A 17,523-nucleotide genomic window follows, 5' to 3' on the forward strand; every position below is an offset into this window, starting at 1 on the left:
GGATGTTGACTAGAATCCCATGGGAAGGAGCCTTGTCTGTCTTGGCTACTTTCATAACCCCCGTGTTTAGAGGGGTGTCTGGCACATAGCACGTAGTCACCGAATAGCTGAAGGAGTAAATATGAACTAATTCCAGGAGTGCGGCTATGATGAATTCCTTGATGAATCTTGCCTTAGAAAAGATCACAGGAGAATTAATTATATGAGAGCCTTCAGAAAAATAAGAGGATGTGTTTGTTCATTAGTTTCATCAATATGAGTACCTGCTGTATATGAAATCAAGAAATATATTCAACTTTATTTTATTCTATATCAATATGTTGTGCATTTACTATGTTCTAGACACCATGCTTGGTGTTGGGTATTTAGAGATAAATGACTTTGCCTGTGTCAAACTATCTGTGGAGTTTACAATCTACAAAGAGTCTAACTGTGTGCATTCTAACTATAGAAGGACTAACTGCACACACTAACTGCTTACAGTCAACATAAATACAAGATAGAATTTGCTTCTTGCTCTAAAAGAGGAAGCTATACATCCATAATAAAGCTACCCCAAATCATTTTTAGAATGGCATATGATAGAAATACCACATAAAGTATTCGGAAAACTCAGAAGAGAGAAATGTTACCTGTAAAAACTTCTAATATTTTTAGCTTTATCTTGAAGGACAGATTTGTCCATTCAGAGACATCAAAAGGGCTTTCCAGCAGCCTTCAGGACATCTGGAATCTTCTCCCAGTGATAACTGAAATGTAACAATATCTCCAGGTGTCCCTCGGCATGCTTTCTCTCTACAGCACGCACAGGCTACAGACACTGTCAGTCCCTAATTCCAGGGAATTGATAGTATTCTCCTTTTGAGCCAGGTGTTTGGAAGTCCTATGGACAGAGCTTGGCTCTGGTCTCAGACCATAGCGCCTTTCCTTGGCCCTCCAGACTGAAGGCCATGTAACCTGGTGGCTCAGTGCACTTATTTTGGACTCAGATGGACCCGCATTCAAATCCCAACTCTGAACATGCACAAGCCACTTAATTGTTCCATGCCGCAGTTTTCTCAGCTGCAGCATGAGAAGATACCGCCTCATCATTTTTTGGAAATCTGAAGTTGGAGATTTAAAATGCTCAGCACGGACTCTGGTCATTCCGACCAGCCCTGCTGAAACTTGCTTGTGTAAGTTCTAGTTTCTGAGATTTCTGGAGTCAGAGAACCTGTCCTTACTGGCCCAGTCTCCCCAGCACCCAGCACATTGTGCAGCACATAGTAAGTAAACAGCAAGCAGTTCTTTTTTTAAATTTCTTTATTGATTAAGGTATCACATATTTGTCCTCATGCCCCCATTCCCATCCCACACCCCTCCCCACACATGCCCCCACCCCCCTGTTGTCCTTAACCGCTGGTTAGGCTCATATGCTTGCACACAAGTCCTTTGGTTGATCTCTCCCCTTTACCCCCACCCACCCCTACCCTCCCTCTGAGGCCCGACAGTCTGATCCATGCCTCCTTGTTTCTGGGTCTGTTCTTGTTCATCAGTCTATGTTGTTCATTATTTCCACTAGATGAGTGAAGCAGTTCTTAAAGGAAACAACATTTTTACTCTTGCTGGTGGCTTGGGAGCATGCACAGTATTCTCAATCTACAGTGACCCTTAAGAATATCACAAATATTAAATCCATAATACACCTATTTAAAATCTACCAGTATTTCATTTTTAGGAGGAAACTGTAAGCTTTATGATCATAGGGAACGTGCATATCTTCTTCATTTTTGTATCCCTCACACTTAACACAGGGCTTGGCACCTGGTAGGTTATTTGATAAATATGTACTGAAAAGATGGGTGGTTATATAGATGAATGGATGAAGATATAGATGGAGGGATGGGTGATGATTGGAAAATTGAAGAAATATTACAGGAGCAAGAAATCTGGAAATCTCTTAACACAGATGTTCTCCGAAATCCCATTGCTCATATTTCTCCCTGAAGGCCATTAAATTGATCACAGACTAAGAATCACTAAAAGCCTTTCATATGCAGTTAATTTTAAAGTCCTCCCAGTAATCTGGGGAAAGAGATAAACCTCAATCAAATTTCTAGATCAAGAGGCAGGATCTGTGGGTTTAATATCTGCTTAACCACAAATTAGCTGGTGGCCCTTTCTGGGCGTTTCAATTCTGTTCTCCATGTCGCGTACTCCGTCTACTGAATTGGACATGGCTACCTGGAGTGATATACTCATAGCGATTCTGAAGTGGGCTCCACAGAAGTACGTGGGTAGTGATTAGAAAGATACTGCCTCATATCATTCTGCCATGCACTCTAGAAGCTTATCTGGGGGGGTGGGGGGGCCACAGATAGGCCACTCCTGGAGTTAGCGATCTTACAGTTGCGCCTAAGCCTGCTCAAGTCTCATTTTAATTCTTTAATCTGATGTTTGTCCATGTCTGTGGAAAGTATTGCAAATCTGAGCCAAATGTTTCCCGTCAGGAGCAATGTCTTGGAAGATTAAAAATCACAGCAGCCTGTTCTGGAGAAAGCCTGGCTGAGCAGCGTGGCCAGCCAACCCAGAAGCAGCACGGCCTCTTGGCCGGTACTAACCTCCCTGAAAAGGGCTCCACCCAGGCTCATGGGCGCGCCTGTCTTGCTACTGAAGTAGAATAGATAGGCTAGGAGGAGGCCAAGACTATGGCCATAGCTTTCTTTCTCTCCCAAGGGTTTTTGAGTATCCCTGGTCTTTAGGGTCTCCCCAAACTCCCCTAGTAATTCCTCAACCTTCAGAGTAGCCTTCAGTCACTGCCTTCTCCAAACAAAAGACACCAATCCCTCACACAATAGCAACACATACCAGTTAGGCACTGTCCTAAGTATTTCCAGGTATAATCTAATTTTTCTCACTTGCAAATGATAGAACTCTGTTGTGGAGTGGATATTATTTCACAAATAAGAAAATTGAGGTTCAGCACTAACCGGATTGGCTCAGTGGATAGAGTGTCCGCCTGCGGACTGAAGGGTCCCAGGTTCAATTCCGGTCAAAGACGTGTACCTTGGTTGCGGGCACATCCCCAGTAGGACGTGTGCAGGAGGCAGCTGATCAATGTTTCTCTCTCATCGATGTTTCTAACTCTCTATCCCTCTCCCTTACTCTCTGTAAAAAATCAATAAAATAAAAAGAAAATTGAGGTTCAGAGAGGCAGTGTTACGTAGCATCTGGATTGAGCCATATGAAGTTACTCCTATCCAACCATTTTTTACCTACAAAAATGGCAATTCTGTATGGTTCCAACTCATAGCAAATGGCAGAACCAGGATCTGATAGTATTCAACTGACTCTAGAGCAGATGTTCTCAAACATTGCGCAGATGTCCCAGGATATTTGTCCATGGTAGCATTTATCATTCTTCCCTATAATTGTCTGTTCACAAGAGCTTTCCTTTCTGGACTCACTGAGAGCACATACACCTCACAGCCTGTCTTAGGACTCACTCAGCTCATCTCTGTTGAATGCAAGAATGAATTATTTTTTAAAATAAACTCATCCTCAGCTTTCTGGGAAGATTGTTGGCTCCACTAGCATCCTAACTGAGCACCAGTTAAGCCACCATGTTACCTAAATGGATACTTGCTTTTCAGTGCCGGGACTCGAACACCTAGGGCTTGGAAGCATTTGGGTTTGGCAATCGGAGTTTTCTCAATTCTTTTAAGATGAAGGTTGAGCTGGACTCAGTCAACTATAAAGATCAGATGTCCTTGGAAAAGAAATCCACACTGAAGGCTCTTTCCTGGCTCCTCTCTCTTCCTGACACATGCCAAGAAGGAATTTATGAATGTTGGGAAGAACGGAGGGTGAGGAATTTCTAGAACCTTTAAGAATGCCATGTAAGCCACTCCGTGCTTAACTGGCTGTGCACACACAAAACATGCTCTTGGTGTGAGCCGTCTCATGCGTTGCCAAAATGATGTGGAAAGGGATTCATTTGAATTGCTAAACTGAGAATCCTCCTTGTTCCCCCCAACCTAGGATATTTCACATTCGTGCCTAAATCAACAAGATAAATATATTCTTTGAGTTACTAAAAATGAAGTGACCAGTAACTAATTCTGAAATATGATGCTAGCTTGTTGGAAGTTTTATCTTTATCTAAAAATGAAATTGTTTATTCTCCAGCTGTGACTAAGGAAAAATCCAAAGGTTGTTGATTCCTTCAACTAGCAATGGTCTTTGTCCTGTGGTGAGGTGCCTAAAAATAACCCTTAGTTTATTCCATGCTGCTTCTAAAGGCTAGAGCTCTACTGGGGGAGAAGGGGAATTTGATAACAAGCCAAGAGGCATCTTAAAGTATAAAATTATTAACCAACAAGTCCCTGGAACATGGTTGCCATGATATTGACTGTGGTTTCCCGGTTAAATGAAGGAACTTGAGTAATGTTCTGAATAAAAATTTACAATGCCAAAATCTGGAGAATCATCCTACACTGGCAGCATCTAACACCAAAGAATGAAGCAAAAACTAATTTTTATCTTTTTTCAGTAATGAAGTCATAATACTTTAGCATCCCTTATCCACCCTCTAAAATAAAACCTTTAGGACCATATTTTTTGCAAGGAATAAGCACCATAAATGTGACAGATATTTGGAGACCAAGGAAGTAAATACAGAAGCCTATGTTTTTTCAACAGACAACACTATGAGCAGTTAGGCATGTAGCCTTAGAGAGACATGTCCTCTTTGCTGTGGCTCTCCTGACTCGTGTGCTCTCTCTTTCCATTCCCCAGGTGTATTTACACCCCAGTGGCATCCCATAATGTTATCTGACCTTTGCCTGTGTCGGGCATCCGCAAAGAGGAGCTGTTGTTATTACTGTCATCTTCTTCCAACTCCATTGCCTTTTCTCATACAGTTCCCTCTTTCTAGATTTCTGCAGGCTTCACATTACACCCCCTACTACAGCTGTATCCATCTGTGTTTTAGAATCTCACCCATCCTTCAGGTCCATCTCTTTTGAGGTGATTTTCTTGAGTACCTCAAAAGGATGTAGCCTTCCTCCGCTCTGAACTTTAATAGGCTTAGGTTGGTCAATCCTTTTAGTTACCCTATTAAATTATTATTGTAGTCATGATGTATCTCCCTGATTCTTCCATCCCTCTGTATGCATGGTTTCCTCTCTGATCTATTCTCTAATTAATAAGTGTTATTATTATTGCTTCTATTATCATTAGCTACCATATATTGAGTACCTACTGTGTGTCAGGCACTGTGTTAGTAGCTTAATATACATCTTCTCATTTTATCCCATCCTCCCACAAAACTATGAACTAGACATATGTATAACTTTGTATGAGATGAGGCAAGTGAGACTCAGGTAGCAGCTACTAAATGGAAGAGCTGGATTCTAACACAGGTTTAGTTCTCTCAGAGACCAGCCTGTTTCTTCCGCATCCAGCTGCTCATCAACAAAATTTTTTAGACTTCTAAAGGAAATGGACTTGGTTCCTTTAAAAACTCTAGAGCAAAGTAGTTCAGGGTCAACAGAAGAAGGAGAATCCCGAGTTTTTCTTTTACAAGCTCTATCAGCTCCCAAGAAAAGGGTGGGGCAGGGCAGGACCAGATGATAGGTGTGGCCAAAGTGGTATAAAGAGCAGCTTATTTTGAGTTTGATTTGAGGAGAAGAATCTCCTGTAGAACTTGGAGCTTTAAGGTATACAGAGAGAAAGTGAAGAAAATGTCCTATTCCAAGGGTAGGAAGTGGGAGGAGGATGCTGACGTGGGGCAAGGTGGATGTTCCTTCATATTTGAGAACTCTTATCCTGTACATGTTTGAACATGTAACATATGGAAATTACAGTGCACATACATATTGTGTTTAGGTGAGTTACTCAAAGGAACTCCCTAGTCTCCTGGCACCTCTATCTGAGGTATTCCCCGTTTTCATTAGACAGGAGACTTAACAACTGCATAACTTTCTTAAAGACTCTCTGACCTCTCTGAGCCTCAGCTGTACCAAGGGCTTAATATCACCAAGCAGCCCTCTAAACCGGTGCCGCTCAATGGAATTTGCTGCAATGGTGGGAATGCTCTTTATCTGAAGTGTCTGATATTGTAGACACGAGCCATGTCACTATTAAGCATTTGAAATGGGGGGGGGGGGTACAACTGAGGATGGAATTTTTCATTGCTTTTCATTTTAATTCATTATGATTTTAATAACCACTGTGGCTAGTGGCTGCCATATTGGACAGTACAGTTCTCGATCAGTTTTCTACCTCTTCTTAAGCCTTCTCTCTCATGAGGAAATTTTTATGGTAGATTTTTTTCCCTCCAGATTAATTATGTTTTGAGTAGTTAATGTGAAAGGAGACGCCTAAAGAGTTTCACAGAAACAATTCACAGCAGTTCATTTGGCTCTAAAAGTTTATTTAGATAAAGATAGAAAACAAGTCTGGTCCACACATGTATTTTTCTGCATTCGGCATATATGCTGAGACAGCGTACAAAGCAAGGCAGCTTGCATGGCTCAGACACAGCCACGTTGTCCTGGATATGTGACCTCAACAATCTATGTATTGAGCCTGTGTCTCTTCCTGCTGCCTTTCTTTACAAACATTGACTCACGAAATCCTTTAATCTCTCCATAAAAGATAGGTATGTAGGTAGATAGATGGATAGAGGTAGAGGTAGAGATAGATTTAGAGATGGGGGTAGAGAGAGAGAAAAAAAAAAAAACATCTTCCAGCGTAGAGAGAGAAGACTTTACTTCATTGCAGAACTCTTATCCTCGCTTAAAAAAACAAATCCGCATATGCCAAAGAAGTTTCAAGAGTTGGGAGAAAGAAAATCCTGGAAAAAATGTTAAGTGAAGCCCATATTTTTTACTGCAAAGCTTCCTTTTATTGAGCTCTTGCTGCTGCCAAGCACTATACCATTCCCATTACTCACGTTATCTCACACACTTTTCACAACAGTCCTATGAGGACACTCGTATCACACTTTACTGATGACAGGACTCTGGCTTACGGTGCTAGTTAATACCTCACTCGTGGAAGAGGAGGTGGTTGAACATTGACTCAAACCCAAGACAGCATGTCTACAAAGCCTGTGCTCTTCACCACTATTCCAACACCTTGGGGCTTGCTATACTCTCAAAGAAGACTTTTCGACTGGGTATTTCCAACTAGAAAAATGTTTCTCCTGTTGTGCTGAAATGTGACTTTTAGTAAGCAACCCTCCTCTGCACCATCAACACATATACACATCAGCACTTGTTCCGTCCTTTGGGGCCACAAGGGACAAGCCAGCTCCTGCTCCTGCAGGATTTAGGCATGGTAACCCTGTTCCTCTCAATCTTAGTTTTTCCAGCTGTTGGATGGACACACAGCTCCACACTTCTGCCTCCTACAAGATATTTTCCAGACTCTCCATTGCCTGATCACTTCATATAAAGATTATCTGCTTGTGCTTTTTAAAGAGTCTCTATGAGATAAGTTGTTCATTCTCAAATTTTAAAAGCCCTACTGTCAGAATGTGATCCTTCATGTCTAACCTAAATATCACTAGCTGCAATCTACAGTTTTCCCTTGGTCTATCCTCAAAGGGGACATTAACCAGTTAGTTGTCTGCATGTAACATTCTTAAAGGTTAGGCTCTCTATCTTTTGCCTCTCTGGTGTAAATATGTCCAGTTCTAGTACGTTATCATCATAAGTTTTACCCCCACACCTTTTAGTGATTTCTGCAGCTCTTTGATCTAGATTCAAGCTACTGCTGAGTTTAGGACTAGATTCAATGAGGAGGTCAAGCTTAAGCAAAAGGAGGCTATGGGCATGGACTCGTGCTAGATTTTGTTCCTAGAAGTGCAACGGAATTGGAGCTATATTTTAATGTGTACCTACTATGGGCCTGACACCATGCTGAGCTAATCTGTAACTCCCTCAGGAAGAAGTTTCACCCCTATTTTACAAATGAGGTCATAATTAGGATAAATAGCTTGTCCTAAGTCTTAGAGCTAGGGAGTGGCATTTGAACCCAGGGGTGTCTAAGTCCAAAGCTGAGGCAGTTTCTACCACATTGAAGATATAACTGGTCTTTCCCAAAGTACAAAAGTATCCACTTGCCCTTAGACAGCCATCAGCCAATGGGAAATACTCAGCCCTCAAAAATCCCATTTCCTTCCTCTGAACAATGCAGCATTTGGCTCTGCCAGCGCACGTCTCCTACACGCACAGTGAAAAATCCTCATTCAACCCTTAGTCTGGTCATTATTACCCTAGACTCATTGCCTTAGAGTCCCAACCAGCAACTCTAATGGCTTTTTAGATGGAAATTTAAGTCATTTAGCAACACACACAAAAGTGTTGGGTAAAAGTCCAAGAGCATTTCAAACTGGCCCATGGCCCTTTCTCATTAAAAAAAAAAAGGGGGGGGGAGCTAAGAATTGATGGGAGAAGGGTGGGAAGAAAGAAAGGCAAAGAGATTTGAAGCAATTGAAAGAGAGTAGACAATCAATAAATATTTGTCCAATAAACAAATGGGCTATGCTGGTTTGAGAGAAGAGAAATTGCCAAGTTCTCTTCTTCATAATAATTTTTATTCAGTGGGCTTGCCTACATCACAGATGCACCAATTCTTACTTAGGAAACTAATTTGAATGAAAAAGCATACTTAGAAGAAGGTTTTGTTTCTTCTTTTTTTTTGTCTTTGTTTTATTTTGTTATGTTTGTTTTTGTCCTAACCAGCGTGTAGAAGCCCTAATTAGATGTTACATGATAATTGGTGAAATATCAAATAGGAATATAATCAGGATATGGTATGGATAGGAAGTTCTTGATTCTATGCACAGCTGGTGCCTTCTAAATTCCCCAGACCCTTGCTCAGCCCCACAGAAATGCTTCATGGTTCAAGTCTCCCCACCACAATCCCTCTTCAGGTTTTGCAGAGACTTTCTGTCATCATAGAAGAGATGATGACCAGGGATCATGTTCATGCATTTTTGTCATTGGGATAAGATCTTCCTGAAAAACACGTTGGAAAACCTGTTATAGAATAGGCAATCCAAATATCACATCTAATTGACATAAATAACTAACTTATGATATGCAAGACTAAGAATGGCATGGGCATAGGAAAATGTCAATTTGTGGAAAAACAAATAGCTCTCAATTATTTTCTTGAATTACACTCAGGTGTATCTTAGTGAAAAAAGGACTATAAATGATATCATGCCATACAAAGATTATTCTCATATGTATCCAAGGCATATGTTAATCAATAGTATAACCACCTAAAGTTTCCCTTGTCTTCTATCTTTACTCAGTCATTTCTCATTGCCTTTGCCAACTCCCCTTCCCTCTGCCACATGATTGCCCATACAGGTAAACAGCCGTAACGCAGACAAATAAGACAACTTAGCAGGGTAAGAACTGCCTCACAGTAGCATGTCACCTCCAACCTCTGTTTGTATCTGATTCTCTTTACTCCGTTAGAGACCACTGTATCTCAACACTACAGTGAATACTGAATGAATACCAGGAGAGCTTCAAATATAGGAGACACAAGGTAAACATTCACTACAATTGCAGAGTCAGTGGATTCAATGAGAAGAACATACTAATACGCTTGTTGTTTTTATTTCCTTATAGAAGAGAATTTCTTCAAGAAGATCAGGAACAACTGATTTATTCAACTCTGCTTCCAAGAACCCAACTCTACCTGAGAGTAAGACGCCCTAGCATCTTAGAACCCCAGAAACATCCCACCAAACCCACCTCCACCATGGGGGCCGTGACTCCCCTGTTGGTGGGCATATGCCTAGCTTTGCTCGCCCTCCCTGCTGAAGGTGGGGTCCTCAAGAAAGTCCTTCGGCATAAGCGACAGACGGGGGTGAACATCACTCTGCCGGAGGAGAACCAGCCAGTGGTGTTCAACCACGTCTACAACATCAAGCTGCCTGTCGGGTCCCAGTGCTCCGTGGATCTGGAATCAGCCAGTGGGGAGAAGGATCTGGCCCCACCCTCAGAGCCCAGCGACAGCTTCCAGGAGCACACCGTGGACGGGGGAAACCAGATCGTCTTCACACACCGCATCAACATCCCCCGCCGGGCCTGTGGGTGTGCCCCTGCTCCTGACATCAAGGAGCTCCTGAGCCGACTGGAGGAGCTGGAGAACCTGGTGTCGTCCCTGCGGGAGCAGTGCAGCATGGGAGCGGGCTGCTGCCTCCAGCCTGCCGAAGGTACGGTGGGAGAAATGATGAGCATGGCAGGATACTTGAGTTGTTTCCAAAGTGGGTTCCCGGGGAAACTAGCCTTGCAAGGGATTCATTGCAAAGAGATTTGATGGTCAAATAAATGTGGAGAATGTAACCATCTCTATTCTGCTGTCAGTGACAAATGTTTCTCAGAGGAATTTGTAGTAATTTCACTTTAATCACTTGTTTCCAAAATTTATTTGACCATGAAATGTACACATTCTCTACCTCAAAACCTATGAACACATTATGAAACTCCTGACCCAAAGATCAGACCCTGAAAGGTACTGATAAAGCCTTATTACCCCATTGTACAAATAGGGAAACTGAGGCCCAGAAGTAGGATGGGATTTCTCAAGGTCCTGCAATTAGTGACCAAGTTAGGACTTAAACCACAATATTGCAGCCCTGGCTTGTGTGGCACAGTTGGTTGGGTGTCATCCCATGCGCTAAAAGGTTGCCAGTTTGATTCCCAGTCAGAGCACATGCCTGGGTTGCAGTCTCGATCCCCCGTAGCGGGCATGCAGGAGGCAGCTGATCAATGCTTCAATCTCACATGGCTGTTTTGTTTTTTTCTCTCTCTCCCTCTCCCTTTCTCTTTCTCTAAAAATCAATGTTTTTAGAAAAGGTTTAAAATAAAAAACAGTCTTCCACACCCTGGTGTTATTACAAAGGTACAAGGCCACCTATAGCAGTACAAAGCCTGAAAACTGGAATAAATGCTCCAGTTGAATGGTAGTAATGATAATGATCACAACTATGGTTTCAGCCCCTTTTATGTACATGGCCCTGTAATTCATTATCTAACTTAACCCTCCCAACAACCTTTAATATAAGGCTGAAAGTCCATTCTACAGATCTAAGAACTGAGACTCAAAGAACTCAACTAACTGACACAAAGTTGTGATAAGGGATGGAAGCTTTGAACAGGCCTGTGTGTCTTTAGAATTCACAGTCCTCCAGTAATACCAGCCTTCAGCCTTTTTAAAGAAAGGTTACCACTTTGAAATCATGTCTTCATCTCCATTCCCTAAAGTTGATAGAACTGCAGGAGTTTCAACAGCTTGAAATCAGAGATGAAAATATCTATTTCTGCCACTCAGAAAAAATTACCCTGAATTACTTGGACAAATTATTTTAAGAGTAGACCTAATCAGTAGGCTTAGTGGAAAGTACTAAAGATGTGCTCTAGGATTCTAAGGCAAAAAAAAAAAAAAAAAAAGTTTCCTTTATGCATATATTGGTTTATCTTCTACCTCTCGACTCCCTGGGAGTTACACAATAGGATTAATTCTAAAAAGTGGGTTGGAATGCTTGTCTAGAGCAGCAGTGCCAGCCAACAGGAATATAATGTGAGAATATATATAACCTTAGATTTCCATTAGTCAAAATAAAGAAATGAAAAGAAGCAGCTAAAGATAATATGAATTATCTATTTCATTGAACCCAGTAGAACTAAAATATCCATGTTTCAGCCTGTAATAAATATAAAAACTATTAATGGATACTTTATATTCTTTCATACTGAGCCTTCGAAATCCGGTGTGGATTTGACACTTCCAGCCCATCTCAATTCAGACCAGCCACTGTTCAATTGCCCAAGAGCCACAGGTGGCCAATGGCCACCGTACTACACAGCACAGGCGTAGAGTCTCACTTTGCAAACCAACTTTTTAAGAAACTGCCTTCCTTCCTGGTGTCAGAAAGGGGATGAACCATATTCATTCAACTGTATTTAGATGCAGAGAAAGTGGAGTGGGTGTCCTTGCTTCTCCCTGGGTCCCACGGAGACCACGTCAGTTGCTCCTGTAAGTGGAGCTGACACATGATACAGACTTGAAAGAGTTGAAGTCATGTCCGTGCTGACCCGTGTCCCTCAGACTCACTCACCACGGCAACCTCCAGGAAAGAGAGAAAAAGGAACAGAGGCCGATGAGTTCTGTGGGGGCAGAGCCCAATTGCAAGTTGTCCTTGCAGAATTAGAAAGCCACTCATTTGCTTTCTCGTTTCAGTTAGGAAAATTAGAAAGCTTTGGTCACGTAACCCATATGCCAACTTGAGTCAACCCAAACAAATCTCTGCAAGATGGGCACAACCGTCAGGTCTCCATGTCCCCCTTTAACCCTGATGGGCCCCAGGGAAGTGGGTCTATTGGTCCCACTTGACCGATGAAGAAACTGGGCTCCGGAAAGAGTCTACAGCCCGTCCCAAATGCAGCACAGCTATTGAGTCAAAGAGTCAGAACTGGGTTCAGTTAAACAATTATTTCTTGGAAATCTCTTATGTGCCTGACCTTGGCTAGACTATGTAGAAGTAATACAGCCCAGCATAACACATTCCACAAGGCAGTGATCCATAACCATCGGGGTTGTGGGACTATGTGAAAATTTGGTGAAAACTATAGACCCTCTCCCTAGGGGTAGAAACACACACAGACACACATGCCTATGAACCTAAACACACGCAGTCTTTGCATGTAAGTCTACAAATTTCAGAGAGTTCAAGTTAAGAATTCCTACCCAGTGTAATTAGATATGAGTTCCATCTGATTTCACATAGTAAGCAACTAGTTTTTAAGCCAGCTGGGGCCCGAGGGTGCAACTGTGCTCTGGCAGAATCCGAATCTGGGTTTCAGGGTAGGAACCGGAAAATTGGGCTGCTGTGCTCAGCTGAGAGCCTCTGATCTCTCTATTGCAGGCCGCCTGGACACTAGGCCTTTCTGCAGCGGCCGGGGCAACTTCAGCACCGAAGGGTGCGGCTGTGTTTGCGAGCCTGGCTGGAAAGGCCCCAACTGCTCTGAGCCTGAATGTCCCGGCAACTGTCACCTGCAAGGCCAGTGCCTCGACGGGCAGTGCATCTGCGACCAGGGCTTCACCGGGGAGGACTGCAGCCAGCTGGCCTGCCCCAGTGACTGCAACGACCAGGGCAAGTGCGTGAATGGGGTCTGTGTCTGCTTCGAAGGCTACACCGGGGCTGACTGCAGCCAGGAGCTGTGCCCGGTGCCCTGCAGCGAGGAGCACGGCAGGTGCGTGGACGGCCGGTGCGTGTGCCAGGACGGCTTTGCGGGTGAGGACTGCAACGAGCCCCTGTGCCTCAACAACTGCTACAATCGCGGGCGCTGCGTGGAGAACGAGTGCGTGTGCGACGAGGGCTTCACGGGCGAGGACTGCAGCGAGCTCATCTGCCCCAACGACTGCTTCGACCGGGGCCGCTGTGTCAACGGCACCTGCTACTGCGAAGAAGGCTTCACGGGGGAGGACTGTGGGCAGCTCACCTGCCCCAACTCCTGCCACGGCCAGGGCCGGTGCGAGGAGGGCCAGTGCGTGTGCGACGAGGGCTTTGCAGGCGTGGACTGCAGTGAGAAGAGGTGTCCCGCCGACTGCCACAACCACGGCCGCTGCATCGCCGGGCAGTGCGAGTGTGACGACGGTTTCACGGGCGCTGACTGCAGTGAGCTCAGATGCCCCAAAGGCTGCAGCGGCCACGGCCACTGCGTCAACGGGCAGTGTGTGTGCGACGACGGCTACACCGGGGAGGACTGCAGCCAGCTGCGGTGCCCCAACGACTGTCACAGCCGGGGCCGCTGCATCAAGGGGAAGTGTGTGTGCGAGCAGGGCTTCCAGGGCTACGACTGCAGTGAGATGAGCTGCCCCAATGACTGCCACCAGCACGGCCGCTGCGTGAACGGCATGTGTGTCTGTGACGACGGCTACACGGGCGAGGACTGCCGGGATCTGCGGTGCCCCAAGGACTGCAGCCACCGGGGCCGCTGCGTGGAGGGGCGGTGCGTGTGTGAGGACGGCTTCACCGGCCGCGACTGTGCAGAGCTGTCCTGTCCTGGGGACTGCCATGGCCAGGGTCGCTGCGTGAACGGGCAGTGCGTGTGCCACGAAGGCTTCATGGGCAAAGACTGCAAGGAGCGGAGGTGTCCCAGCGACTGTAACGGCCGCGGCCGATGCGTGGACGGCCAGTGCGTCTGCCACGAGGGCTTCGTGGGCCTGGACTGTGGGCAGCGCTCCTGCCCCAATGACTGCAGTCACTGGGGGCAGTGCATCGCAGGCCGCTGCATCTGCAATGAGGGCTACACCGGGGAGGACTGCTCAGAGGGTGAGTACCAGAGCTCCCACCAGGGGGATGAGGCTGTGACTGACTGTACACCTGGTGTGTGTGAATATTGAACACACACACTAACTCTTTGAAGGGCCTGATTATTCACCTGCTGATGAGCTACCTATTTAAAGTCTCAGAGGCTCAGAGAGGTTATGGAATTGTCCCAAGGACACACAGCTAATAGATCACAAAGCTGATATCTGAGTCTGCCTAGCTCATCTACACTGAGGTTAACACCCATGCCCAGTAGAGGAAATGATAACCTCCCTTTTGTTAAGCACCAACTTTCTTTCCTACTTCCCACTTCCCACTGACAGCAAATCAGTAATAAACTCAATCCCTCTATTCGGAGGGAGGTAAAAAATCAGCTACATTGACTGAGCAGTAAGACTTTATAAAACAAACTGTTTTCCATGCACACTCAACTAAAGACTAAATGCTGATCACTTACGAGTCAGGCCCGTCTCTTACATCATCTTCTCTGCATTGTCTTTGATCCCAAGGATTGTGAGATCCTTAAAGGAGCATTACCCCTACAGTTAACACAAGGCGTGGTGTACAGTTGTGTTCAGTAAACACTGGTTGAGTGAAAACACCACAAAGACCAAAAATGCTTAGTGAGGGTCTTCTTTCTACTTCTCTCATCCATCCATATTACAGTGGTCACCATGGAGAATTTCTACCTTGATTAAGACTATTGGTAGATAGATAAGAATATATAAATGGCTGTGGGTTTAATGTGGTCAAGGCAGAACAGCTGGAGAACGAGTGCGTGTGCGACGAGGGCTTCATGGGCGAGGACTGCAGCGAGCTCATCTGCCCCAAACATCTAATTGTTTCACTTTTTAGATGTGAGTCCCAAATTGGATGAGATGAGCTAAGCTGGGCAAGTCCCTCTACCTCACTCACATCTAGAAAGTGAAACAATTAGACCAGATGAGCGCAGAATACCTTCTGAGTGCGAAGGATGTGTGACTTGAAGTGCAGAGCAGGGAGCTAAGCTCAGGCTGCCCCTTCCCATGCAGATGGCCTGGCTCTGAACAAGGGTCCAAGGAATGGAGACGTGGAGGAGCTGGGTCACAAAGAACCCTCAAGGCTACCCTGCAGCCCTGACACCACAGCCTAAAGGCGGTGACACCACCGGAGGTTTTAAAGATGGGTGGCAGCAAGGGCTCCCCCATGAGTTCTGCATGTTAGAAAACGGAAGCTGGACCTCTGTGACTGCCAGTGGAAGGGAGACTCTACAGGGCCCATTACTGACCCCAGCTGTCCCCTTCCTCTTTCCTACCAGTGTCCCCTCCCAAAGACCTCATTGTGACAGAAGTGACAGAGGAGACTGTGAACCTGGCCTGGGAGAATGAGATGCGGGTCACAGAGTACCTCATCATGTACACGCCCACCCACGAGGACGGCCTGGAGATACAGTTCCGGGTCCCCGGGGACCAGACGTCCACCACCATCCAGGAGCTGGAGCCTGGCGTGGAGTACTTTATCCGAGTGTTCGCCATCCTGGAGAACAAGAGGAGCATTCCCGTCAGCGCAAGGGTGGCCACTTGTGAGTGAGCAGAACCGCCCTCGGCAGCCTCAACTGCCCTCCCATTGCCCAGGGCATAACTTGTCACCTTGCCTTTGCCCCATAGCTCCATAGCTGTCCTTACAGTTACACCAATTAAGACCCTGGAATCCAATGAAGCCCCCTAAATATTTTCTTAAATTCCTCATTTCCCAGGCCAGTGTGGCTCGGTAGGTTGGGCATCATCCCATGCATCAAAAGGTTGCCAGTTTTGATTCCTGATCAGAACACATGCCAGGGTTTCAAGCTCAATCTCTGGTAGGAGGCGTGCAGGAGGCAGCCGATCAATGTTTTGCTCATATCGATGTTGTTCTCTCTCACCCTCTCCCTTCCTCTCTCTCTAAATTTCAATAAGAAATTCTTAAAAAACAACAAAAAAAGAAACTCCTCATACACTAACTCACAATAACCTTCTAAGATAGGAGCTATTGTTAACCCATTTTACAGATGAGAAAACCGAGACTCCTAACAGTTGAGCATCTCATCCCAAATCACACAATTAATAAGTGGTGGAGATGGGATTTGAACCCTGGCAGTCCAGTTGCAGATTTATGCTCTTAACCACTCTATTCCATACTATATTCCTGTGAAACTCACTGTTTATATATATATTTAAAAGTAGAAACACTAGAAGTTCAAGTTATTCCTTTAAGAATCCAACATCAGTATAATTTTCTTCCTACCTGAAAAGTAAGTTAGGCTAGAATGTGGTAATTTTATTTTATTTTTTGCTTAGTCATAATAACATTGACTGCCATATTAAACTTGTGCTACATGCCAGGAACCATGCCTAGCAGTCTACATGCAATATACCACTCAGTCCCAAAACATTCCCAAGGGACATGTTCTTCTCCCAAGGGAAGAAACTGAGACTTGGGGCATTTTGTACAACTTTCCCATGTACACAACATGTGTAACTGCAGAGCTGAAATTCTAACCAAGTCTGTCTGATTCCAAAGCCTATGCACCTATTAGGTTTAAGCACATGAAATTGCCCAGATTTAACCATATGGTTGGTCCTAACATTAATTTTCATGCTGCCGCGCAGTAGACAGCATCCCAGAAGAACCTTTAAGTAGACCCCAGCTCAGATGCTCAGCCCCTGACTAGGGCAGGCGCCCGCCCCTGGGTTCAGCAGAACAGGGCTTTGTGGCCTCCACCATACATGTCGCCATCCTTACCTCCTCTCCGTGCTCTTCCTGACAGACTTGCCTGCACCTGAAGGCCTCAAATTCAAGTCCATCAAGGAGACATCTGTGGAAGTTGAGTGGGATCCTCTGGACATCGCTTTCGAAACGTGGGAGATCATCTTCCGGAATATGGTAGGGAGCTCAAAGCAGTGGGCGTGCAAGAGTCTAGGAGATGGTCAGAGGCCTCCGCAGACCTTCATATCAACTCTAGTTCTTTGGCTCCTGGTGGGGGACAGGGCTCCGATTGGCCCTTGTATGTTCCCGTACACATTATTTTTAAGTGATTTTAATAAGTCAGTAAGCATGGAACTTGGGACTGAGGGCCTAGACAAATAGAAGTTCAGTCATCTCTAAGTTTCAGATATTTCTCATTGAAGATCTCTTGTCAGAGGCAAAGGGAAGAAATGATC

The 17,523-nt window shown here is 45.0% G+C and overlaps 1 protein-coding gene and 1 long non-coding RNA gene across 3 annotated transcripts in view; one reads left to right on the forward strand and one right to left on the reverse strand.

Annotated features, from left to right (window-relative positions):
• The window catches only part of LOC103295699 (uncharacterized), a 362,653-nt gene that overhangs the window by 35,179 nt on the left and 309,951 nt on the right, over positions 1 to 17,523 (reverse strand). The gene's annotated exons all lie outside the window — the stretch shown is intronic.
• Positions 9,676 to 17,523, forward strand: part of TNC (tenascin C) — a 60,358-nt gene continuing 52,510 nt past the window's right edge. The window contains exons 1-4 of one of the 2 annotated variants that reach the window (XM_008152108.3): positions 9,676 to 10,225; positions 12,938 to 14,347; positions 15,642 to 15,905; positions 17,130 to 17,245. In XM_008152108.3, coding sequence (XP_008150330.2) covers positions 9,769 to 10,225; positions 12,938 to 14,347; positions 15,642 to 15,905; positions 17,130 to 17,245 — 2,247 coding nt within the window. In that variant the 5' untranslated portion in view covers positions 9,676 to 9,768. The remainder of the gene's footprint in view (positions 10,226 to 12,937; positions 14,348 to 15,641; positions 15,906 to 17,129; positions 17,246 to 17,523) is intronic. The other variant, XM_028161410.2, reaches the window with a different exon arrangement.

The sequence above is a fragment of the Eptesicus fuscus genome, chromosome 15, assembly GCF_027574615.1.
Source record: "Eptesicus fuscus isolate TK198812 chromosome 15, DD_ASM_mEF_20220401, whole genome shotgun sequence".
NCBI lineage: Eukaryota > Metazoa > Chordata > Mammalia > Chiroptera > Vespertilionidae > Eptesicus > Eptesicus fuscus.